This window comes from Bos javanicus, chromosome 1, assembly GCF_032452875.1.
Source record: "Bos javanicus breed banteng chromosome 1, ARS-OSU_banteng_1.0, whole genome shotgun sequence".
NCBI lineage: Eukaryota > Metazoa > Chordata > Mammalia > Artiodactyla > Bovidae > Bos > Bos javanicus.
The window spans coordinates 58,927,238-58,947,409 of record NC_083868.1 but is presented as its reverse complement, the minus strand read 5'-3'; the positions used below and the strand labels follow the sequence as shown (position 1 = coordinate 58,947,409).

General features: G+C 39.3%; 1 protein-coding gene across 3 annotated transcripts in view; it reads left to right on the top strand.

Annotated features, from left to right (window-relative positions):
- The window catches only part of CCDC191 (coiled-coil domain containing 191), a 98,896-nt gene that overhangs the window by 47,727 nt on the left and 30,997 nt on the right, over positions 1–20,172 (top strand). For all 3 annotated transcript variants that reach the window (XR_009738307.1, XM_061427093.1, XM_061427089.1), the window contains exons 9-13: positions 1,704–1,950; positions 9,717–10,162; positions 10,926–11,038; positions 13,039–13,121; positions 15,198–15,299. Coding sequence is in view for 2 of the 3 variants with exons in the window: in XM_061427093.1 (XP_061283077.1) it covers positions 1,704–1,950; positions 9,717–10,162; positions 10,926–11,038; positions 13,039–13,121; positions 15,198–15,299 (991 nt within the window). In the remaining variant the exon portion in view is untranslated. The remainder of the gene's footprint in view (positions 1–1,703; positions 1,951–9,716; positions 10,163–10,925; positions 11,039–13,038; positions 13,122–15,197; positions 15,300–20,172) is intronic.

The following is a 20,172-nucleotide window of genomic DNA, read 5'->3' as shown; positions in this document are numbered from 1 at the left end:
GTCACTCAGTCTCAAATCCTTTTCTTTTTTTCTATCAAAGTAAAATATTATATATAAATGTTTATTACCATATTGTATTTTTACTATAAAAACCATCAGTCAATCACCAAGTATTTTTTATCTATCATTGCATTAGAAAGAAACAAATATATATAATGAAATATGCTGTTGGCAGAATTGTTGTTAGCATTTATCCTAAATTCTATTATTTCAATCAACATTACTCTCACTAGTTGGTTATTTCACCCAACTCCTCTGACATATGTTAAATTCTGTGACTCTGGAGTAGTCTTTCAAATTAAGGGTTTTAACTCATTAATGGTTCCTAAAATCAGCCTCAAGACAAGGTATGTTTTTTAAAAAATAGGATAGATTAGAAAAGAAACATTGGAGTACATCTCTGGTAGTAAGGGTAAATATCCTTTGACAAAACTTTTGTTGCAATTATATATACTTTGTTTCATACACACACAAGCTTATATTGAAGTCATGGTGTAACATTTTTTCCTTAGTGTAGGTGTCAGTCACAGAAGGTTTAAAAGTCACTTTAAGCATGTAAGAACTGTAGAAATGTTCTTCTGACTCATTGGCTTAAAACCTTACGATTTTTTTTGATATGACCCCAAAAAGTCCATGAGGAGGGTTAAGTGTTACATATGTTTAACAGAAGTGAATATGCAAATAGTGTTGTAGAGAATTTATTCAAGTCACCTTTACAAGGTAAAATTAGTAGGTATCTAAACAATATTAGATTTTAAATCTCAAAATGGACCCTGGTTGTGACATAAGTTCCAAGCTCTACATCTCCCTTCTTCAGAGATGATAATCATCCACTTATAGACTGATCTCAGAGACCTCTATGCTTGAATTGTCACCTGGCTATCCCCAAAATGTCTTCAAATTGAGAGCCCCTTTGGGAGGGGAATGTAGCTGGCAGTTCCCAACTCCACTCAGTCATGTCCCCTAACATCACGAAGTTTTCAGGAATCAAAAGGAGCTCTTCCTTAGGAAGAGAGTGAACCAGATCCCCTACTAGATTATGAGTGAGCTCTGTGGGAGCAAGTGCCTTGTGTATTCCTTCACGTACTTCTAGTGTTAACAAGTGTCTGCACAAGGAAGTCGTCCTTCGTTCATGCACTTTATGGCTTTGGTAAACGAGTCCTTCTCTGCAGAGATCCTTTCCCTGACCAAGTCCTTCTGCAAGGTTCACCCTTGTAAATTCATGTTTATTTTTATGTCTTATACTTAACTAATTATTGACAATTCACTTGTTAAGTTTTGTCCCTTTCTCCTCCCAAACCTGTCTTCCTTAGATTTGCAAGTATAGTTGAATATCTCCCTCATCCATTCATATATTTTTTCAAGTAGTTACCTGAATACCTATTCTTTCTGCTCCTTCCCCTCCAGAACCTCTCAGAAACTATATTATGATAATAAAAAAATTTAGCTAGTCTTTGTGGTGCGACAGAACAGAACAGTCCCTCTTTCTTCCGAGGCAGTGCCTTGAGGTGCCATTTTCTTCTTTGAGCACAGCCTTTGCACTGGGGAATTTTATAAAATGACTCCTTTGAGCTTAAATAAAAGAACAAACTGGAGCTGTGATGTAGCATCTCTAGAACTTCTTTAGACTTGTATTTCATTTATATTATCAACTAAAAAGCAGTAAATGGCTTCTTTTTTAATGGAAGTGCTTTGTTGCTTAGAAAACAACAACTGGCCACTGAGCATAACCGGAAACAAGTTCTCCAACACCATTTTACAGAATGGCAGCATTGGCATCGTGCAGAGATCCTAAAGAGAGAACTGGCTGTAACAAAGGAGGAAACCAGGAAGAAAATGAATGAGCTGCTGGAGGCAGCATCACTAGGGAAACTCAGCGCAAACATGTCATCAAGCATCGGTCTGCTTGAGGAGGCAACAGCTATGGAGGATCCACCTAGAAATGGAGAAGTAAGATGTTTTTCCTTTGCTTAGTCTTCCTGCTTATTACATACTTGAATTTAGCTTTGTCCTTGTATAGCCTGGGCTATTCACTTGGTAGAGAGTCCACCTGCATTGCAGGAGACCCCAGTTCAATTCCTGGGTCAGGAAGTTCCCCTGGAGAAGGGATAGGCTACCCACTCCAGGATTCTTGGGCTTCCCTAGTGGCTCAGTGGTAAAGACTCTGCCTGCAGTGTGGGAGACTAGGTTCAATCCCTGGGTTGGTAAGATCCCCTGGAGGAGGGCATGGCAACCCACTCCAATATTTTTGCCTGGAGAATTCCCATCAGAGGAGCCTCACGGGCTACAGTCCTTGGGGTTGCAGAGAGTTGGACACGACTGAGCGATTAAACACAGCACAGTACAGCCTGGACTATGCTGTTGTCAGATTTCCTGGCCTGGGCTGTCTAAAAGGTGAGAGCTGCTGCAGTGAACAAAGGTTGCCTTTCAGTCAGTGTTGACTTTCTTGAAATGAGTCTTCTTTTATAATCACGTATAAACTTTGGAATAGTTGAAATTTGGTAGAGATGTAATATAGACAGGGAATTTAAAACAACTAAGAGAAAAATTCCATCCAAAAAGAGATGTATAAAGCTTTGTTTAGAATTCCTGAACCTCTTATTTGATTATCAGACATTTCTCTTGTAAATGAGCTTGTGATTTATAAGAGGGGAATGTTAGTTTTAATTTTCCTAATAAGAATTCATATGTATGAGTTCTGGCAATTGGCAGGAGAAAATGACAAAAAGGAAAAAGAAATGAATGTATATACAAAACAGAAACGGATTCACAGAGGAAGAGTAAAAAATAGGAAAAAGAAAAAATAGGCAATAATTCCATCATTTAGAGATAACCACTTGCCAGGTGGTGCTAGTGGTAAAGAACCTGCCTGCCAATGTACAAGATGCAGGAGACACAGGTTTGATCCCTGGGTCAGGAGGATCCTGGAGGAGGAACCACCTCCTATTGGCAACCCACTCCAGTATTCTTGCCTGGAAAATTCCGTGGACAGAGGAGCCTGGCTGACTACAGTCCATGGGACCATAAAGAATCGAACATGACTGAGAATGCACACACACACCAATAACATGTTGAAGTATATAGCCTGGTCTTTTCTCTATTCAAGCGTATGGAGATTTTTCTCTTTAATGCTATTTAGCTTTTAAATTTTCTTCAGTCAAGTCATTGAGGATATCTAATTTGCCATAATACAGGAAAAGGAAGGCCTAGTTGATTTACGATATTTTATTAGTGTCAGGTATATAACACAAGTGATTCAGTTATATATACATATTTTTCAGATTATTTTCCACTATAGGTTATTGTACGGAGAAGGCAATGGCACCCCACTCCAGTCCATGGGATTGCTAAGAGTCTGACATGACTGAGCGACTTCACTTTCACTTTTCACTTTCCTGCACTGGAGAAGGCAATGACAACCCACTCCAGTGTTCTTGCCTGGAGAATCCCAGGGACAGGGGAGCCTGGTGGGCTGCCGTCTATGGGGTCACACAGAGTCGGACACGACTGAAGCGACTTAGCAGCAGCAGCAGCAGGTTATTGTAAGATAATTGCATATAGTTTCTTGTGCTCTTGTTGATATCTCTTTTATACATAGTAGTTTGTATTCGTTAATCCCCTACTCCTACTTTATCTCTCCCCTTCCCCTTTCCCCTTTGGCAACTGTAAGTTTGTTTTCTATGTCTATGAATCTGTTTCTGTTTTGTGTATACATTCATTTGTATTGTTTTTTAGACTCTATACATAATTGATATCACATAATATTTGTCTTTCTCTGTCTGACTTCAGTTAGTATGATATTATCTAGGTCCATGTTGCTGCAAACAGCAGTATTTCATTCTTTTTTATGGCCGAGTAATCTTCTGCTGTGTTTATATACATCACTCTTAAACCAATTGTCTGTTGATAGGCACTTGAGTTGTTTCCAAGTCTTGGTTGTTGTAAATAGTGTTGCTGTGTTAATTTTTTAAGGAAACTCTGTACTGTTTTCCACAGTGGGTGCACCAGTTTACATTCCCACCAATAGTGTATGAGGATTCCCTTTTCTTCACACCCTCTTCAGCATTTATTATTTGTGGACTTTTTGATGATGGCCACTTTGACCAGTATGAGGTGTTAGCTCACTGTGGCTTTGATTTGCATTTCTCTGATAATTAGTGATATTGAGCATCTTTCATGTGCCTGTTGGCCATCTGTATGTCGTCTTTGGAAACATGTCTGTTTAGGTCTTTTGCCAACTTTTTATTGGGTTGTTTGCTTTTTTGATATTGAGGTGAATGCACTGTTGTATATTTTGGATATTAACCCCTTGTCAGTTGCATTGTTTGCAAATATTTTCTTCTATTTAGTGGACTTTTGTTTTGTTGATGGTTTCTTTTGCTGTGCAAAAGCTTTTTAGTTTGAGTAGGATTACTTTTGATTTTATTTCTTTTGTTTTGGGAGCCTGATCTAATATAATACAGCTATGATTTATGTCCAGTTTGCCTATGTTCTCATCTAGGAGTTTTATGATGTCGTGTCTTATATTTAGGTCTTTAAACCATTTTGAGTTTATTTTTATATGTGGTATTCAGAAATATTCTTATTTCACTGATTTACATGAGACTGTCCAGCTTTCCCAATACCGCTTGCTGAAGAGACTTTTTTCTCCTTTGTATACTTTTGCCTCCTTGGTTAGAGATAAATCTGCTATAGGTGTGTGAGTTTATTTCTGAGCTCTATATTCTGTGCCAGTACCATGCTGTTTTGATTACTGTAGCTTTGTAGTATAGTCTGAAGTCTGGAAGGGCTATGCCTTCAACTTGATCCTTTTTCCTCAGGACTGCTTTGGCATTTCTGGTTCTTTCATGATTCCATATCATGATTCCATATCCATATCATGATTCATGATTTCATGAATCCAAATTTTAGGATTATTTGTTATAGTTCTGTGGAAAATGTCACAAATATTTTGATAGGGATTGCATTTAATCTGTAGATTGCTTTGGGTAGCATGGCTATTTTAATAACATTAATTCTTCCAATTCAAGAGCATGGGATATCTTCCTGTTTCTTTGAATCATCTTCAGTTTCTTTTATCAGTGTTTTGTAGTTTTCAGCATATAGTTTTCAGGCCTTTCACTTCCTTGGTTAAGCTTATTTCTAGGTTTCTTTTTTATGCAGTTTTATTTATTTATTCATTTATTATTGAAGCATAATTGATTTTCAGTGTTGTGCCAAAATGATGCAGTTTTAAATGGAATTTTTTTTTTTGCTTTCTCTTTCTGATATTTCATTGTTAGTATAAAGAAATGCAGCAGATTTAAATATGTTAATCTTATATCTTGCCACTTTACTGAATTCCTTTGCTTTTTTTTTGGCTGCACTGCACAGTAGGGATGTGTGCACTCCTTGACCAAGAATGGAACCTGTGCCCTGTGTAGTGGAAGTGTGGAGTCCTAACCACTGGACCACCAGAGAAGTCCCCTTATTGGATTCATTTATTAGTTCTAATAGTTTGCATAGCAAGTCTTTATGGTTTTCTGTATAGAGAATCATGGCTTCTGCAAACAGTGACAGTTTCACCTCTTCTCTTCCAATTTGAATACCTTTTATTTCTCTTTCTTGTTGATTGCTGTGGCTTTCCAATATTATGTTGAATAGCAATGGTGAGAGTGGGCATCCTTGTCTTGTTCCTGAATTTAGTGGGGAGATTCTCAGCTTTACACAATTGAGCATTATATTGGCTGTGGTTTATCATAAATGACTTTTATTATGTTGAGATATGTTCCTTTATACACACTTTGGTGAGAATATACTTTCTTATGATAATGTGGTCTGTTTTTCTAAAATTATTTTCCACAATGTAATGAGAGTTTTCTGTGTCACTAAATCTACTTCTACAACAGTAGTTTCCAACTGAGAGTATAACACAGACTCAGACCTACGAAATCAGAATTTCTGGGTGTGGGGCACCATGGTTTTTTTGAAGTTCCACAGGTGAACTTGATGAATAAGCCCTGGTTAAGGACTGTCATTCTGTGCCATTGTGTTTAATGACTGCATGAAACTATCATGGACCACAAGCTAGACTCTTTTCTGTTGCTAGGCATTTAACTTGTTTCTAGTTTACCACTTTTATAAACAAAGCCTTAGTGAACAAGTAGCTAACTAAGTCTTTTTACACATCCATAAGCTTTTACTTCGGATAAATACCTAAAAATAGAATGCACATTTTAAAGACTTTTACCAAATGGCCCTTCCAGGAAGGTTGTTTCAAAGAAGTACCTATTTTCCTGTTTGATACCATATTTGTTATTTTTGCTAAGTTGACAGGTAAAATATTTTTCATGTTACTGTTGCTTCAACATTTGCATTTTTTATTACTATGAGGTTAAGCTGGAGAAGGCAATGGCACCCCACTCCAGTACTGTTGCCTGGAAAATCCCATGGATGGAGGAGCCTGGTAGGCTGCAGTCCATGGGGTCGCTAAGAGTCAGACACGACTGAGCGACTTCACTTTCACTTTCCACTTTCATGCATTGGAGAAGGAGATGGCAACCCACTCCAGTGTTCTTGCCTGGAGAATCCCATGGATGGAGAAGCCTGGTGGGCTGCGGTCCGTGGGGTTGCACAGAGTCGGACACGACTGAAGCGACTTGGCAGCAGCAGCAGCAAGATTTTTTATATGGACCATTTATATATATATATATATATCTGAAAATGAGTATAGAAAAGTTAATAGTGATTTGTCTCATCATACATTTTGTCCATTTTTATCCTTGATTATATATCTTTTTGTTATTTATAGGAACTCTGTTTTTAAGACTATTGATGCTTTTATTATCATTTATTTTGCAATTTTTTTCATTTTGTTATTTGTCTTGATTTATTTGTGGAGTTTGTTATGTATACAGTTAAGTTTCATTTTGTTTTTTAATTGGTCTGTCATATTTGAATTTTTTTCTGGTTGTACATTTATTTTAAATTCTGTGTTCTAAGTATACAATAATTAATCTGTAGGGAAACCTGTTGAACTCATTTTCTTTTTTTTTTAATTTTTATTTTATATTGGAGTATCGTTGGTTAACAATATTATGTTATTTTCAGGTGTACAGCAAAGTGATTCAGTTATACATAAACATGTATCTGTTCTTTTTCTAATTCTTTTCCCATTTAGGTTTTTACAAGATATTGAGCCAAATTCCATGTTCTATACAGTAGGTCCTTGTTGGTTATCTATTTAAATATAGCAGTGTGTACATGGTAATCTCAAACTCTCGATATATCCCTCCTTGCACCCTTCCTCCCCGATGAACCATAAGTTTATTCTCTAAGTATACAGTTAAGTTTTTACTAAGTCAATCCTATCAGTTTTTTTTTTCATAATTGCATTTGGCATGTTTGAAAAGACTTTCGGGAAAGGACCTCTGCCCCCTCACCTCCAACCTGGCCCCTGCACCCTTCTACATAATGCTGTTAAGTACTAAAGTCAAATGTGTGAAGTTAAATTGAGCACTGTATGATCCCCAGCCTTGCTTTGTGTTGTGATTACTGCCAGCAAGTAGGTGGGTTTTAATTTAAGCTTAGTCTGTCTCTGCAGAGGAGGGTCATGAGGGTGCTTTTTTGGATTTATGTAACATTTTGGTCCCTTCCCCTAGGCAACTTAACTGCCTTGATGTTAGTTAGATAATCTTGTTTCCATTGAGACCCAAGAGAATCTTCTATGTAAATAGCTGTATGAAGCCTTTTACATCACAAAGTTCCAGTTATCTTCAAATGGAAGAAGTCAGCAGAAAATCTTTTGTTACCTGCATAAAACAGAAAAATTGCTACATGTGTATATAATTTAGACTCAAGAAAAAGTCTTCAGATCTCTGAAGTCAAGATAAAAGATTTTATCAAGAAAAGATAAAGTTGTAAAAAGTAGAACAAATGAAAATAAAAGGCTGTAATAGATTCTATAGATTACTAGATAAATTCTGATCTTGCCCAGAGTATACAGTATAACATGAACAAATGAATATATAAAATCTATACTTAGATGCTCAGTAATTATACTGTCAGAGGAACATATGTACCATGAACACATACCTTATACCTTGAAATTTTTTTGAAATTATCAGTTAGCTAATAGAGGTGTTTTTCTCTAATTGAGCCAGACTGTTCAGTCCTTTTCTGTTAAGTACAATCTGTACCATTAAGATTTTCTTTCATTCTCTTATTTTCACCTTAAAAAGTCAACGTGATCCAAAAGAAATCTTGTTGCTGTACTCAAGGCTTTTATAGTCTTGCTGGGTTAATAATGCATCATTACCACAAAGTTTAAAAGGGCCTAAAACACATACCTTGCTTGACACTAAATTGCTTAAGCAGGTGTTCTCATGAATAAATGTCCACTGACATTTCTAAAATAGAAGGCTATGTTTTAAAGTATTTTAACATTTCAGAGTTTCCATATATTATATCTTTCTCTTTCGCTGAGTCTATGGAAAATATTTCCATCATCATGAAAATTATCTTTGAGTTCCCAAGTATGGCGCCCTGATGGAGCCAGAAGTTTCTATGATACAAGATAGTTCATAGTATTTTTCTCCTAACACCACTGTGGATGACAGAGTCAAAAACTGATCAGACTTTAGACCATGGAATCAAACTATTCTAGAAGAAACATTTTAACTGTGACATTATTTTAACCAGCATAACTTTTTCTGATTAACGAGTCTGTTTCTTTCTATATAGAATTTGTAATTGAGTACAACACCTAAATCTGTTTAATAAGATTTATGTGATAAAGCCTTAAAAACTATTAAGCTATATGCTAATACAAAATATTATTAGGTAGCATTAGTCTTATATAATGTAGATATTTGCCCAGTGGGCTTGCAATCACTTCCCACAAATAAATTCTTTGGAATAGCTGGAGACAGTATGGTTTAATCCAGGCCTTGATCCTGAAATAGATAAATACCCTGTGATTAATTTATTAGTGGCAAGAGAGACATTAGAAGAACTGTCATTAAAGAGCTGTTATTATTAAAGAGCTATTACTGATTTGTAAAGTTTTTCCTTAGCTGTCAAACATTCTTGAGAAAGAATATATACTTCGCCATAATATTTTCAATTTCCTGCAAAGTGAAAGTGTTAGTTGCTCTGTCGGGTCTGATTATTTGTGACCCCATGGACTGCAGCCCACCAGTCTCCTCTGTCCATGGAATTCTCCAGGCAAGAATACTGGAGTGGGCAGCTATTTCCTTCTCCAGGGGATCTTCCCAACCCAGGAATCAAACCTGGGTCTCCTGCACTGCAGGCAGATTCTTTACCATCTGAGGCACCAGGGAAGCCCATTTCCTGCAAAATTCAGGGTCAGTTCACGCAGATTAAATTCCTGGGATGTATATCTGGAGTAATCATGCCCAATTTCTAAATGAACTATCCAAATTAGATATTTATAAGAGCACGTTTTTCTGATCACAAATATCCTGGCCATGGCAGTAGTTCCTGTGATTGTACCCACTCCCACCAGGTTCTGTGGTGAGCAACAGTACACATTCTAAGAGTGACTGACAAGGCTAAGACTGGCAGCCTCTGAGATAGCCAGGTGGGAGCCCAGAGCAGCCGTGGCTGGGGTCAGGGCAGTTGTGCCATTGAACAGAGCGGCGCCGACCTGGGGGAGATAGAGCTCATCAGCACAGTCCTTTAAATGGATGAGCTACAGCATATTCCTTCTCTCTCAGGTGGCTGCTGTCCCTGCTTTGTGGGAAAAGCCTCCCTCCGGGAGCAGTGGTTGTCTGCCCAGCTGCTACCTCAGAAGACCAACAAAGAGCATCTTGCAGGTTCCCCTCCAAAAGGCCCCTCTGGATACATCTGACAGTAAGCCACACAAGGGCCCAGGTGATGAGCCCTCCCAACAGCCTGGTAACAAAAAGAAGTTCAGAATCAGTAGCTGGAAAGCAGAACCTGTTTGCATGGGTCATTTCTGCAACCGCCATATCTTCCAGCAGCAGCTGATTGAAAAGCAGAAGAAGAAACTTCAGGAACAGCAGAAAACAATTCTGGAGCTGAAGGAAAACCAGCGGCTGGCAGAGGTTCGGCGGGCAGCAGGGCATACGCACCCACAGAGCTGCCAGCTGTCAAACCCGGGAGAAGATGAATGGGAACGAACCTGCCAAGTGCTTCCAAAGTATGTTCATTGTACTGGAACACTCTCTGGAGTCTTTGTTGTTGTTTTTTTACTTTGTGGTCAAAAGGCTCCTGAATTTTACCCAACATCCAGATTCCATAGTTGCTTGTTGTGCACATGCAAAGCAGAGAGGCCTCATACATTGTGATTGGTATGTGAAGGTACCAAAAGGTGTTTAAGGCAAGTGGCTGCCTATAAGGATCCAGTTGTATACAGCTAGCAATTTTATTGTAGCTGCCTTTGTCTGAGGACCTGTCACTCTACCAGTAAAATAGGAAAATGCTTACTTGCTCTAACTCGATTTCTGGATTCCTGATTATGTTTAGGGCTGAGAAGCCAGGTCAGAAAATATCAGGTCTAAACGGAGCAGCCCTTGGGGATGGCCATTTATCTAGCTTAAGTCTGTAGTTGTTTGAGATAAATATGTTTGAACCTAGAATAATAGTCCAAATTTCTCAAAAGCTATTTAAGATGGTTTTAGACATGCTTGTGACATACTCAGTATGTGTGATAAATGGTAGGATAAGAAGTGGGCAGTATGTATTAATCTGAAGCACTGGGTTGGGAGTCAGAGCACCTGACTCACGTTGTAGACTCAGGCCACTCACTCAACCTTTCCATGCCTCATTATACCAATTTATTAAATGGGTATAATAATACATAGTTATCTCAAGGGAGTAAGGATTAATTAAAGTTTGTAAAAGACTTTGACTTCTGAAACTGGTGATTGGTCTGAATTCTTTTCCCTTTTCTTCCCCCTCAGTTCACCTGTTGCTTCCCCTGGGACTGAAGGCAGTAGAAGTGACTCCCGAAATTCTCTTTCTGGACCCAGAAGGAATCCAAGGCAGATGATGGCGCCCCATCCCATACTGAAAGGCAGGGCTATCTCGGTGGGACCTGGGTTATGGTTATCTTTCCTCCAGGAGTAGGATATGTTGGGACTGAATCCTGGCAACTGTTGGGTTTTGAGACTTAGCAGAACCTGGTCAAAGTCTAAGATGAGTAGATACGTGACAAGTAGATACACCAGAGAACACAGAGAACATGACTTTTTTCCTACCCCTCCTGCCAAATTTTCTGGTCTTCCTGGCCAATACAAAAACAAAACATTGCTGAAAGGTTTAGTCATTCTTTTGTAATTTGAGATTTGGACTGTGTTTTTAAAATGGGATAATTCACAAAAGAATTCTGAGTGGCTTCTAAGAATAAACACTAAAGGTCATCTGTCATTGTACTTTTTAACATTAAAATACAGATCAGTTTACAGTAATCTACATCAAGTTATTACATCATTGTATAATGAATCGTGCCTTGATGACAGGCTTCTAGAATGAAATCTATAAACCAGACATTTTAATAACATTTTTGATGTGCATGGAATCATTATTTAAACCAAACCACACTATGAAAAGAGAAGCATTCCTTGGAGCTCACCTAGTGAAACTGCTAGCTGCGTTTACTCTGTACTTAGTCATGCACTGAACATATGTTTGTGTGAAGTGGTAGGCACTTTGACAATTTTATTGTGGCTTATAAATCTGACTTTTTACCTGTGGTAGGATTGCTGCCCTAACAGGAAGTGATGTCACCAGAGGTACACTGTGCCTGAAGTCCATTCCTGTTAATGAAAAAAATCAGCAGTCTATTCATTGACTCTCTGCCAAGTCAGCAATTTATGACCTCTTTGTCCATCATTGAGGATGATCAGGAAATGCCCAGTTTGGTATGATTATTTTTAAGAAATTATTGTTTGATCAAAGAGTTAGCATGTTTTGGAACACCTGGCTATTTTCAAGTAATCTTTAATGACTAGCTCTAGAAAAGATGAAAAAAGGGCATATTACCACAGGCTCTGCCTCTTGGGGCTCTCACTTTAATCCTCTAGTCTTATTTCTGCCTCCTTAAAGACAGTCTCATTCCTGCCATCTGTGGCACCCCCACTATTCTTTTTCCAGCAAAGCCGACACTTAATATCTGTAAGAAAGAGCCTGCTGGGTTTTTTGTTTATTAATTCTTGAAACTTGGACTTCAATTTTCTTCTCTGTAACACAGCACAAGGAACCTAAAGTAACCATTGGCTGAGTTAGGTGAGCAGAACTTGATACTCCTCCCACCCATGCCCCTCTGCCTATGAAACCCCAGCTGGTGACAGACTCATATTATCAGGCCATCTTGCACATTTGCTTCTTTTGGATCGATATTTAATAGACTGTCAAGAACAGGAGTCTGACACTTGAATTCGTTCAGATGCCAGTTCTTCAGATGCCTAGTACAATTCCATTTCCTGCCCATCTGGATATCCCGGCCCTAAAACTAGTTTAAAATGTGATCATCATGACCCCAAACCTCAGTTTGTTCGTTGTTGTTGTCACATATGCAGACATACATAGTAACCTAGGAGAAGGTGGCAAACTCCATGGTATTTGAGGAGTGATTCTGTTCTCAAAGTATTTGTTAGATGTAATTAAAGTTTTCAACATTCATTAAAGGAATTGCCAAATTAAAATTCTGGTTTCTGGATTTCACATACTAAAAGTTTCTTCAAGACACATTATCTTATTTAAACCAGTGAACAATTATTCTAATAGAAATGTGAGCAAAAACATAATCTGAAAATTGTTCATCATGGCCAAGGATGGGACTGTCAGTCCTTAACCTGTAGGATGTGTGTGTGTGTGTGTATATACCTATACACATGGTATAATTACAATTTCTGTAATTGTATTTTAATATAAATTTTATGCATATATATATACCTATATATTTGGCATTGTGAACATCCAAAAGAAAACTTTAACCATTTTACCATGAAATGGGGACATTTCTTTTCCAGTGTTCCTTATATTTTTTATATTGGAACTCTTACTGTTTTCTAGCCATGGAAGAGAGAGCAGTTCAGCGAGCTGAACGTAGGCGGATCTTGGCAGAGAAGAAGAAAAAACAAGAAGAGGAGAAATTGGTAATAAATCAAGAATGCAAAGTGAGGCAAGAAAAAGGATTTGTATAGGTCTTTATTAAAAACTGAAACCTAGGTTGTTTAAGGCAATTAAGGCAGTAGCATAACACCAACTTTGGATATGGCTTTTTGCCTCCTGGCCTGAACTCTATGATAGTTTTAGGAAAATGAAGAGAAGGAGCATCAGCATCATTAGTATACAACAATAAAATGTTTTGAAAGTTGATGGAGCTAGCAAATTAGATTTACACATAACCAAGACTGATGTGTAATAGGTAAATGTTCAACCTGCGAAGTTTACAAAGGTGGGTAATTCTTTTTTTTAATTGGAGGCTAATTACTTTACAATATTGTAGTGGTTTTTGCCATACATCAACATGAATCAGCACACATGTGTTCCCCATCCAGAACCCCCCTCCCACCTCCCTCCCCATCCCATCCCCCAGGGTCATCCCAGTGCACCAGCCCTGAGCACCCTGTCTCATGCATTGAACCTGGACCGGCAATCCACTTCACAAATGATAATATACACATTTCAGCACTACCCTCTCAAATCATCCCACCCTCACCTTCTCCCACAGAGTCCAAAAGACCATTCTTTATATCTGTGTCTCTTTTGCTGTCTCTCATATAGGGTCATTGTTACCATCTTTCTAAATTCCATATATATGCATTAGTCTACTGTATTGGTGTTTTTCTTTCTGGCTTACTTCACTCTGTATAATAGGCTCCAGTTTCATCCACCTCATTAGAACTGATTCAAATGTATTCTTTTTAATGGCTGAGTAATACTCCATTGTGTGTATGTACCACAGCTTTCTTATCCATTCGTCTGCCGATGGGCATCCATGTCTAGGTTGCTTCCATGTCCTGACTATTGTAAACAGTGCTGCGATGAACATTGGGGTACACGTGTCTCTTTCAGTTCTGGTTTCCTCAGTGTGTATGCCCAGCAGTGGGATTGCTGGGTTGTATGGCAGTTCTATTTCCAGTTTTTTTAAGGAATTGCCACACTGTTCTCCATAGTGGCTGTACTAGTTTGCATTCCCACCAACAGTGTAATAGGGTTCCTTTTTCTCCACACCCTCTCCAGCATTTATTGTTTATAGACTTTTTGATAGCAGCCTTTCTGACTGGCGTGAGACGGTACCTCATTGTGGTTTTGATTTGCATTTCTCTGATAATGAGAGATGTTGAGCATCTTTTCATGTGCTTCTTAGCCATCTGTATGTCTTCTTTGGAGAAATGTCTGTTTAGTTCTTTGGCCCATTTTTTGATTGGGTTGTTTATTTTTCTAGAATTGAGTTGCAGGAGCTACTTGTATATTTTTGAGATTAGTTTTTTGTCAGTTGCTTCATTTGCTATTATTTTCTCCCATTCTGAAGGGTGTCTTTTCACCTTGCTTATTGTTTAAAGGTGGGAAATTTTTAACCTTCCAAAGTCTTGATCTGGACTTCCAAAAGAAAGTTTTGTACCTACTAAGAAAAAATGGGGGCTTCCCTGGTGGCTCAGCAGTAAAGAATCCGCCTGCAATGCAGGCGACCCAGGTTGGATCCCTGGATCGGGAAGACGCCCTGGAGAAGGGAATGTCAATCCACTCCAGTATTATTGCCTGGAGAATTCCATGGACAGAGGAGCCTGGCAGGCTACAGTCCATAGGGTCGCAAAGAGTCGGACATGACCGAAGCAACTGAGCATGCAAGGAAAAATAAATAGTTCCAACAGTTTTGTGGGTTTTGGTGAAATGGAAGAAAATTTTTTCTTACACTGTGTATAGTTTGGACTTAGTATTTCATAAATGAAATAAGAACTAAAGAGTAATCATTTTATGATGAAAAGTTAATGGTCTCATTCATGCTCAGCTTCATCTTCCCAAGTAGAAGAGAATCCCTTTGGAGAAACAGTGAAGTTACACAACTGACCACCTGTTACTTGGATTTTCTAGTTTTAATACATAGTGCAGGCTTCTTCCAGGGACTGGGCGAACACTTTGGTAGATAGTGTACTTTCCTCAACATAAACAGTCTTATTTCTGTGCAAATTGAGGGTCTGATTTTTACAAATTCTAATCTTGATCAGGCCCAGTTAAAGGCCCAAGAAGAGGAGCGTCAGAAGAGGGAGGCAGAAGAAAAGGAGGCTCAGCTTGAGAAAAAAAGAGAAGAGAAGAGACTGAAGAAAATGGTTAGTAGTTTCTGTTTGGTCAGCCACTTGTCCTGTGAAGCCTGCTGTGTGTGATCCTATAGTCCTATGCACCTTCCCTCCCAAGAATTTCTGTCTAGAACACTTCTTCTCTCACCTCCACCCTCTTCTCTAGCTTACTTAATAATAACCTGCTCATTCCTCAGATCTTAACTCAACCCAGTTAGCCTTTCCTGCCTTGCCCCACCCTCCTCTCTAACCAGGGTTAGGTGAGATCCCCTTTATGGATTCTGAGTTTATTTCCTTCAAAGTATTGGGTTCGCCAGATATCCTGCATGCAACTGAAAATGAATTAACCCCTTTCCCAGAAGAGGAAGTAAAGTCCTTGAATGATGTTTATCCTTCTCCTTGCTATCCCGTCACTTAAATGCTATAAAATTAACAGTACTGAAATAGCATGACACAAAGTCAGTACATCTTTTGTTACATGATGAGAGAATAAGAGTGGAAATAAAACAAGATACGTATACACACAAACATACTCACAGCAAAATAAGAAGGGAATACTCATGACAATTCCAATCTTCATTTCTGTAACCAGTCAAGTGGATGTAGTTGGTATTTATAGTTACCTTCTTCCACTAGCCACTACCCTTTTGTCTTCATTCAGTGAGCATCTCTGCTAGTCATGGGGTGACCTGAACCTTCATTCTGGAAGGGGTTGGCCTGTTAGTAGTCCGGCATGGATTGGGTTGTAGTTTTCCTTTCACCTTATCACAGGGCATGATAATACTAAGAGATACCCTAAGGGTTCTCCTGTATTCCAGTCATACTCATCTTCACCTCCATTGAGGAGTAGTACCAATTCCCCCTAGTGACCAGGGTCAATCACCCCAGCCAGCACTTCCTAATTTACCTTTTGATTGAGAGGCCTGAGGAACCCACAAAGACTAGGAGGCACTGTTCTCAGTGCAGTGGAATCACTGTGTATCACCTTATGGAAGCATTCCCCCATTTGGAACCAAGACCTCTAGGCCAACAGAACGTAAATGTGTGAGAAAAGGAAACCAGAAATGTTGCTAGTGAGAGGTGCCACTCCCACTTCCTCCCCTAGCTTCCTGGAGAAACAGTACCATATACTGGATGCTGATTCAGAGCACAGACAGCCTTCTGGAGAACCTTGCCCTAGACCTGCAAGGTACTGCCGCCTAACTGGTGCTGCAGCTGGGTCTTCCAAAGGTCATTCTGCCATGCTGGTGAGCAAGCTGCTTCAGGATGGTGGTAAGACCAGTGCATTCCGTGTGTATGGATCCATCACTCCATTTCTTTTGCTGTCAAGTGAGTTCTGTGATCAGAAGCAATGCTGTGTGGAAATCATGATAGTGAAGAAGGCATTCAGTAAACCTAGGGGTGGTCGGACTGCCATGACAAAACACCAGAGGGCAGGTGGCTTACATGACAGAAATTAATTTTCTCACACTCAAGGAGGCTGGATGTTGAAGATCAGGGTGCTGGCATGGTTGGTTTCTGGTGAGAGCTCTCTTCCTGGTGGTAGGTCACCTTCTCAGGGTATCGTCCCATGTCCTTTCCTTGGTGCATGTACACAGAAGGGGAGAGTGACCGTATTTAAGTTCTCTGGTGTCTCTTCTTATAAGGATACTAGTCCTACCCCTAGAACTTGTCATAAGTTATTTAAAATTCCCTCTCTGATAGTTCCAACATCTTTCTCATATGTGGATTTTGTTCTGATAATGGCTTTATCTTTTCAGACTGTGTTAATTTCTTATTTTTTAATATGTCTTTATTTTTTGTTGTTGTTGAAAGACAGACATGTACAGGGCAATGGAAACTGAGGTAAATGGGCCTTTAGTGTGGAAGTGAAGTCAAGTGAACTTGCTCAGTCGTGTCTGACTCTTTGCGACCCCATGGACTATAGCCCGCCAGGCTCCTCTGTCCGTGGGATTCTCCAGGCAAGAATACTGGAGTGGGTTGCCATTTCATTTAGTGTGGAGATTTGTGTTAATCTAGCCAGGAGTCGGGCTACGTTTGAAGTTTGTTGTTGCTATGAGCATCAAGACTTCAGTTTTCTCTAGTGACTGTTTTTTTGTCCCCTCTTTTGGCTTTCGGTCTTCCCTTTGTGTGGTTCCCTGAGGAAAATCTGTCTCTTGCAGTCCTCCAACTGTACTCCACTGTTATTACTAGGTTTGCTAGCACGCTGGTGTGGTGGGGATGAGTGGAGCATTCTCTAATGTTCTGATTAAGTCTCACTCTTTGGAATGCACAGTATTGGCCATTCAGAAGAATTTTGGCTCTTACTGTAGGGGCAGAGATTTTCCCTGCCCCTGTGTTCCCTTCTTTCAGTCTCCACTGTCTCAGTCTGATCTTAGAGTACTTCCCTCTGTAAGGTTCCTTTTTCTCTTAAATGAGATAAGGAGGTTACTCTGGGCAGAGTTCCCCTCCCCCAGTGGCAGCAGCCTCACCCTAATGCCTTCAGGTGGTGCTACTTGCAGATGAAGGCCAGAAGAAGAGTCTAGGCAGATTTTCCAGAGGTTTCTGTTCCTCTGCTCCAGCTAGACCCATGATGGGGACTTTATCTAAACTCTGCCTTGATCTTCTCTGTGAATATCTGGTGGAGTTCCTTGCTGTCCAAGGAACTCTCAAGAGTCTTCTCCAGCACCACAGTTTAAAAGCATCAATTCTTCGGCGCACAGCTTTCTTTATAGTTTACCTCTCATATCCATACATGACTACTGGAAAAACCAGAGCTTTGACTAGATAGACCTTTGTTGGCAAAGTAATGTCTCTGCTTTTTAATTTGCTGTCTAGGGTGGTCATAACTTTTCTTCCAAGGAGCAAGTGTCTTGTAATTTCATGGCTGCAGTCACCATCTGCAGTGAATTTGGAGCCCAAAAACATAAAGTCAGCCACTGTTTGCATTGTTTCCCCATCTATTTGCTATGAAGTGATGGGACCAGATGCCATGATCTTAGTTTTCTGAATGTTGAGTTTTAAGCCAACTTTTTAACTCACCTCTTTCATCAAGAGGCTCTTTAGTTCTTCTTCACTTTATGCCATAAGTGTGGTGTTATCTGCATATCTGAGGTTATTGATATTTCTCCCGGCAACCTTGATTCCAGCTTGTGCTTCATCCAACCCATCATTTCTCATGATGTATTCTTCATATCAGTTAAATAAGCAGGATGACAATATACAGCCTTGATGAACTCATTTCCCAATTTGGAACCAGTCTGTTGTTCCATGTCCAGTTCTAACTGTTGCTTCTTGACCTGCATACAGATTTCTCAAGAGGCAGGTCAGGTGGTCTGGTATTCCCATCTCTTTCAGGATTTTCCATATTTTGTTGTGATCCACATAGTCAAAGGCTTTGGCATAGTCAATAAAGTAGAAGTAGATGTTTTCCTGGAACTCTCTTGCTTTTTTGATGATCCAGCAGATGTTGGCAATTTGATCTCTGGTTCCTCTGCCTTTTCTAAATCCAGCATGAACATCTGGAAGTTCATGGTTCATGTACTGTTGAAGCCTGGCTTGAAGAATTTTGAGCATTACATTACTAGCTTGTGAGATGAGTGCAATTGTGCGGTAGTTTGAGCATTCTTTGGCATTGCCTTTCTTTGGGATTGGAATGAAAACTGACCTTTTCCAGTCCTATAGCCACTGCTGAGTTTTCCAGCATTCCAGGATGTCTAGCTCTAGGTGAGTCATCACACTATTGTGATTATCTGGGTCGTGAAGATCTTTTTTGTATATTCTGTGTATTCCTGCCACCTCTTCTTAATATCTTATGCTTCTGTTAGGTCCATACCATTTCTGTCCTGTATTATACCATTTTGCATGAAATGTTCCCTTGGTGTTTGTAATTTTCTTGAAGAGATCTCTAATCTTTCCCATTCTATTGTTTCCCATTCTGTTTTTTTCCTCTCTTTCTTTGCATTGATCGCTGAGGAAGGCTTTCTTATCTCTCCTTGCTATTCTTTGGAACTCTGCATTCAAATGGGTATATCTTTCCTTTTCTCCGTTGCCTTTCTGAATGGTGTACTGGTTTTCCCTGCTTTCTTCAATTTAAGTCTGAATTTGGCAATAAGGAGTTCATGATCTGAGCCACAGTCAGCTCCCAGTCTTGTTTTTGCTGACTGTGTAGAGCTTCTTCATCTTTGGCTGCAAAGAATATAATCCGTCTGATTTCAGTGTTGATCATCTGGTGATGTCCATGTGTAGAGTCTTCTCTTGTGTTGTTGGAAGAGGGTGTTTGCTATGACCAGTGCGTTCTCTTGGCAAAACTCTGTTAGCCTTTGCCCTGCTTCATTCTGTACTCCAAGGCCAAATTTGCCCATTATTCCAGGTATTTCTTGACTTCCTATTTGTGCATTCCAGTCCTCTATAATGAAAAGGACATCTTTTTTGGATGTTAGTTTTAGAAGGTCTTGTAGGTCTTCACAGAACCATTCAGCTTCTTCAGCATTACTGGTTGGGTCTTAGACTTGGATTACTGTGATGTTGAATTGTTTGCCTTCGAAATGAACAGAGATCATTCTGTCGTTTTTGAGATTGCATCCAAGTACTGCTTTTGAGACTCTTTTGTTGACTATGATAGCTACTCCATTTCTTCTAAGGGATTCTTGCCCACAGTAGTAGATATAGTGGTCATCTGAGTTAAATTCACCCATTCCAGTCCATTTTAGTTCTCAGATTCCTAAAATGTCTATGTTCACTCTTGCCATCTCCTGTTTGACCACTTTTAATTTGCCTTGATTCATGGACCTAACATTTCAGGTTCCTATGCAGTATTGCTCTTTACAGCATCAGACTTTAATTCCATTATCAGTCACATCCACAACTGGGTGTTGTTTTTGCCTTGTTTTTGTTTTTGTTGTTTTCTCTTCATTCTTTCTGAAGT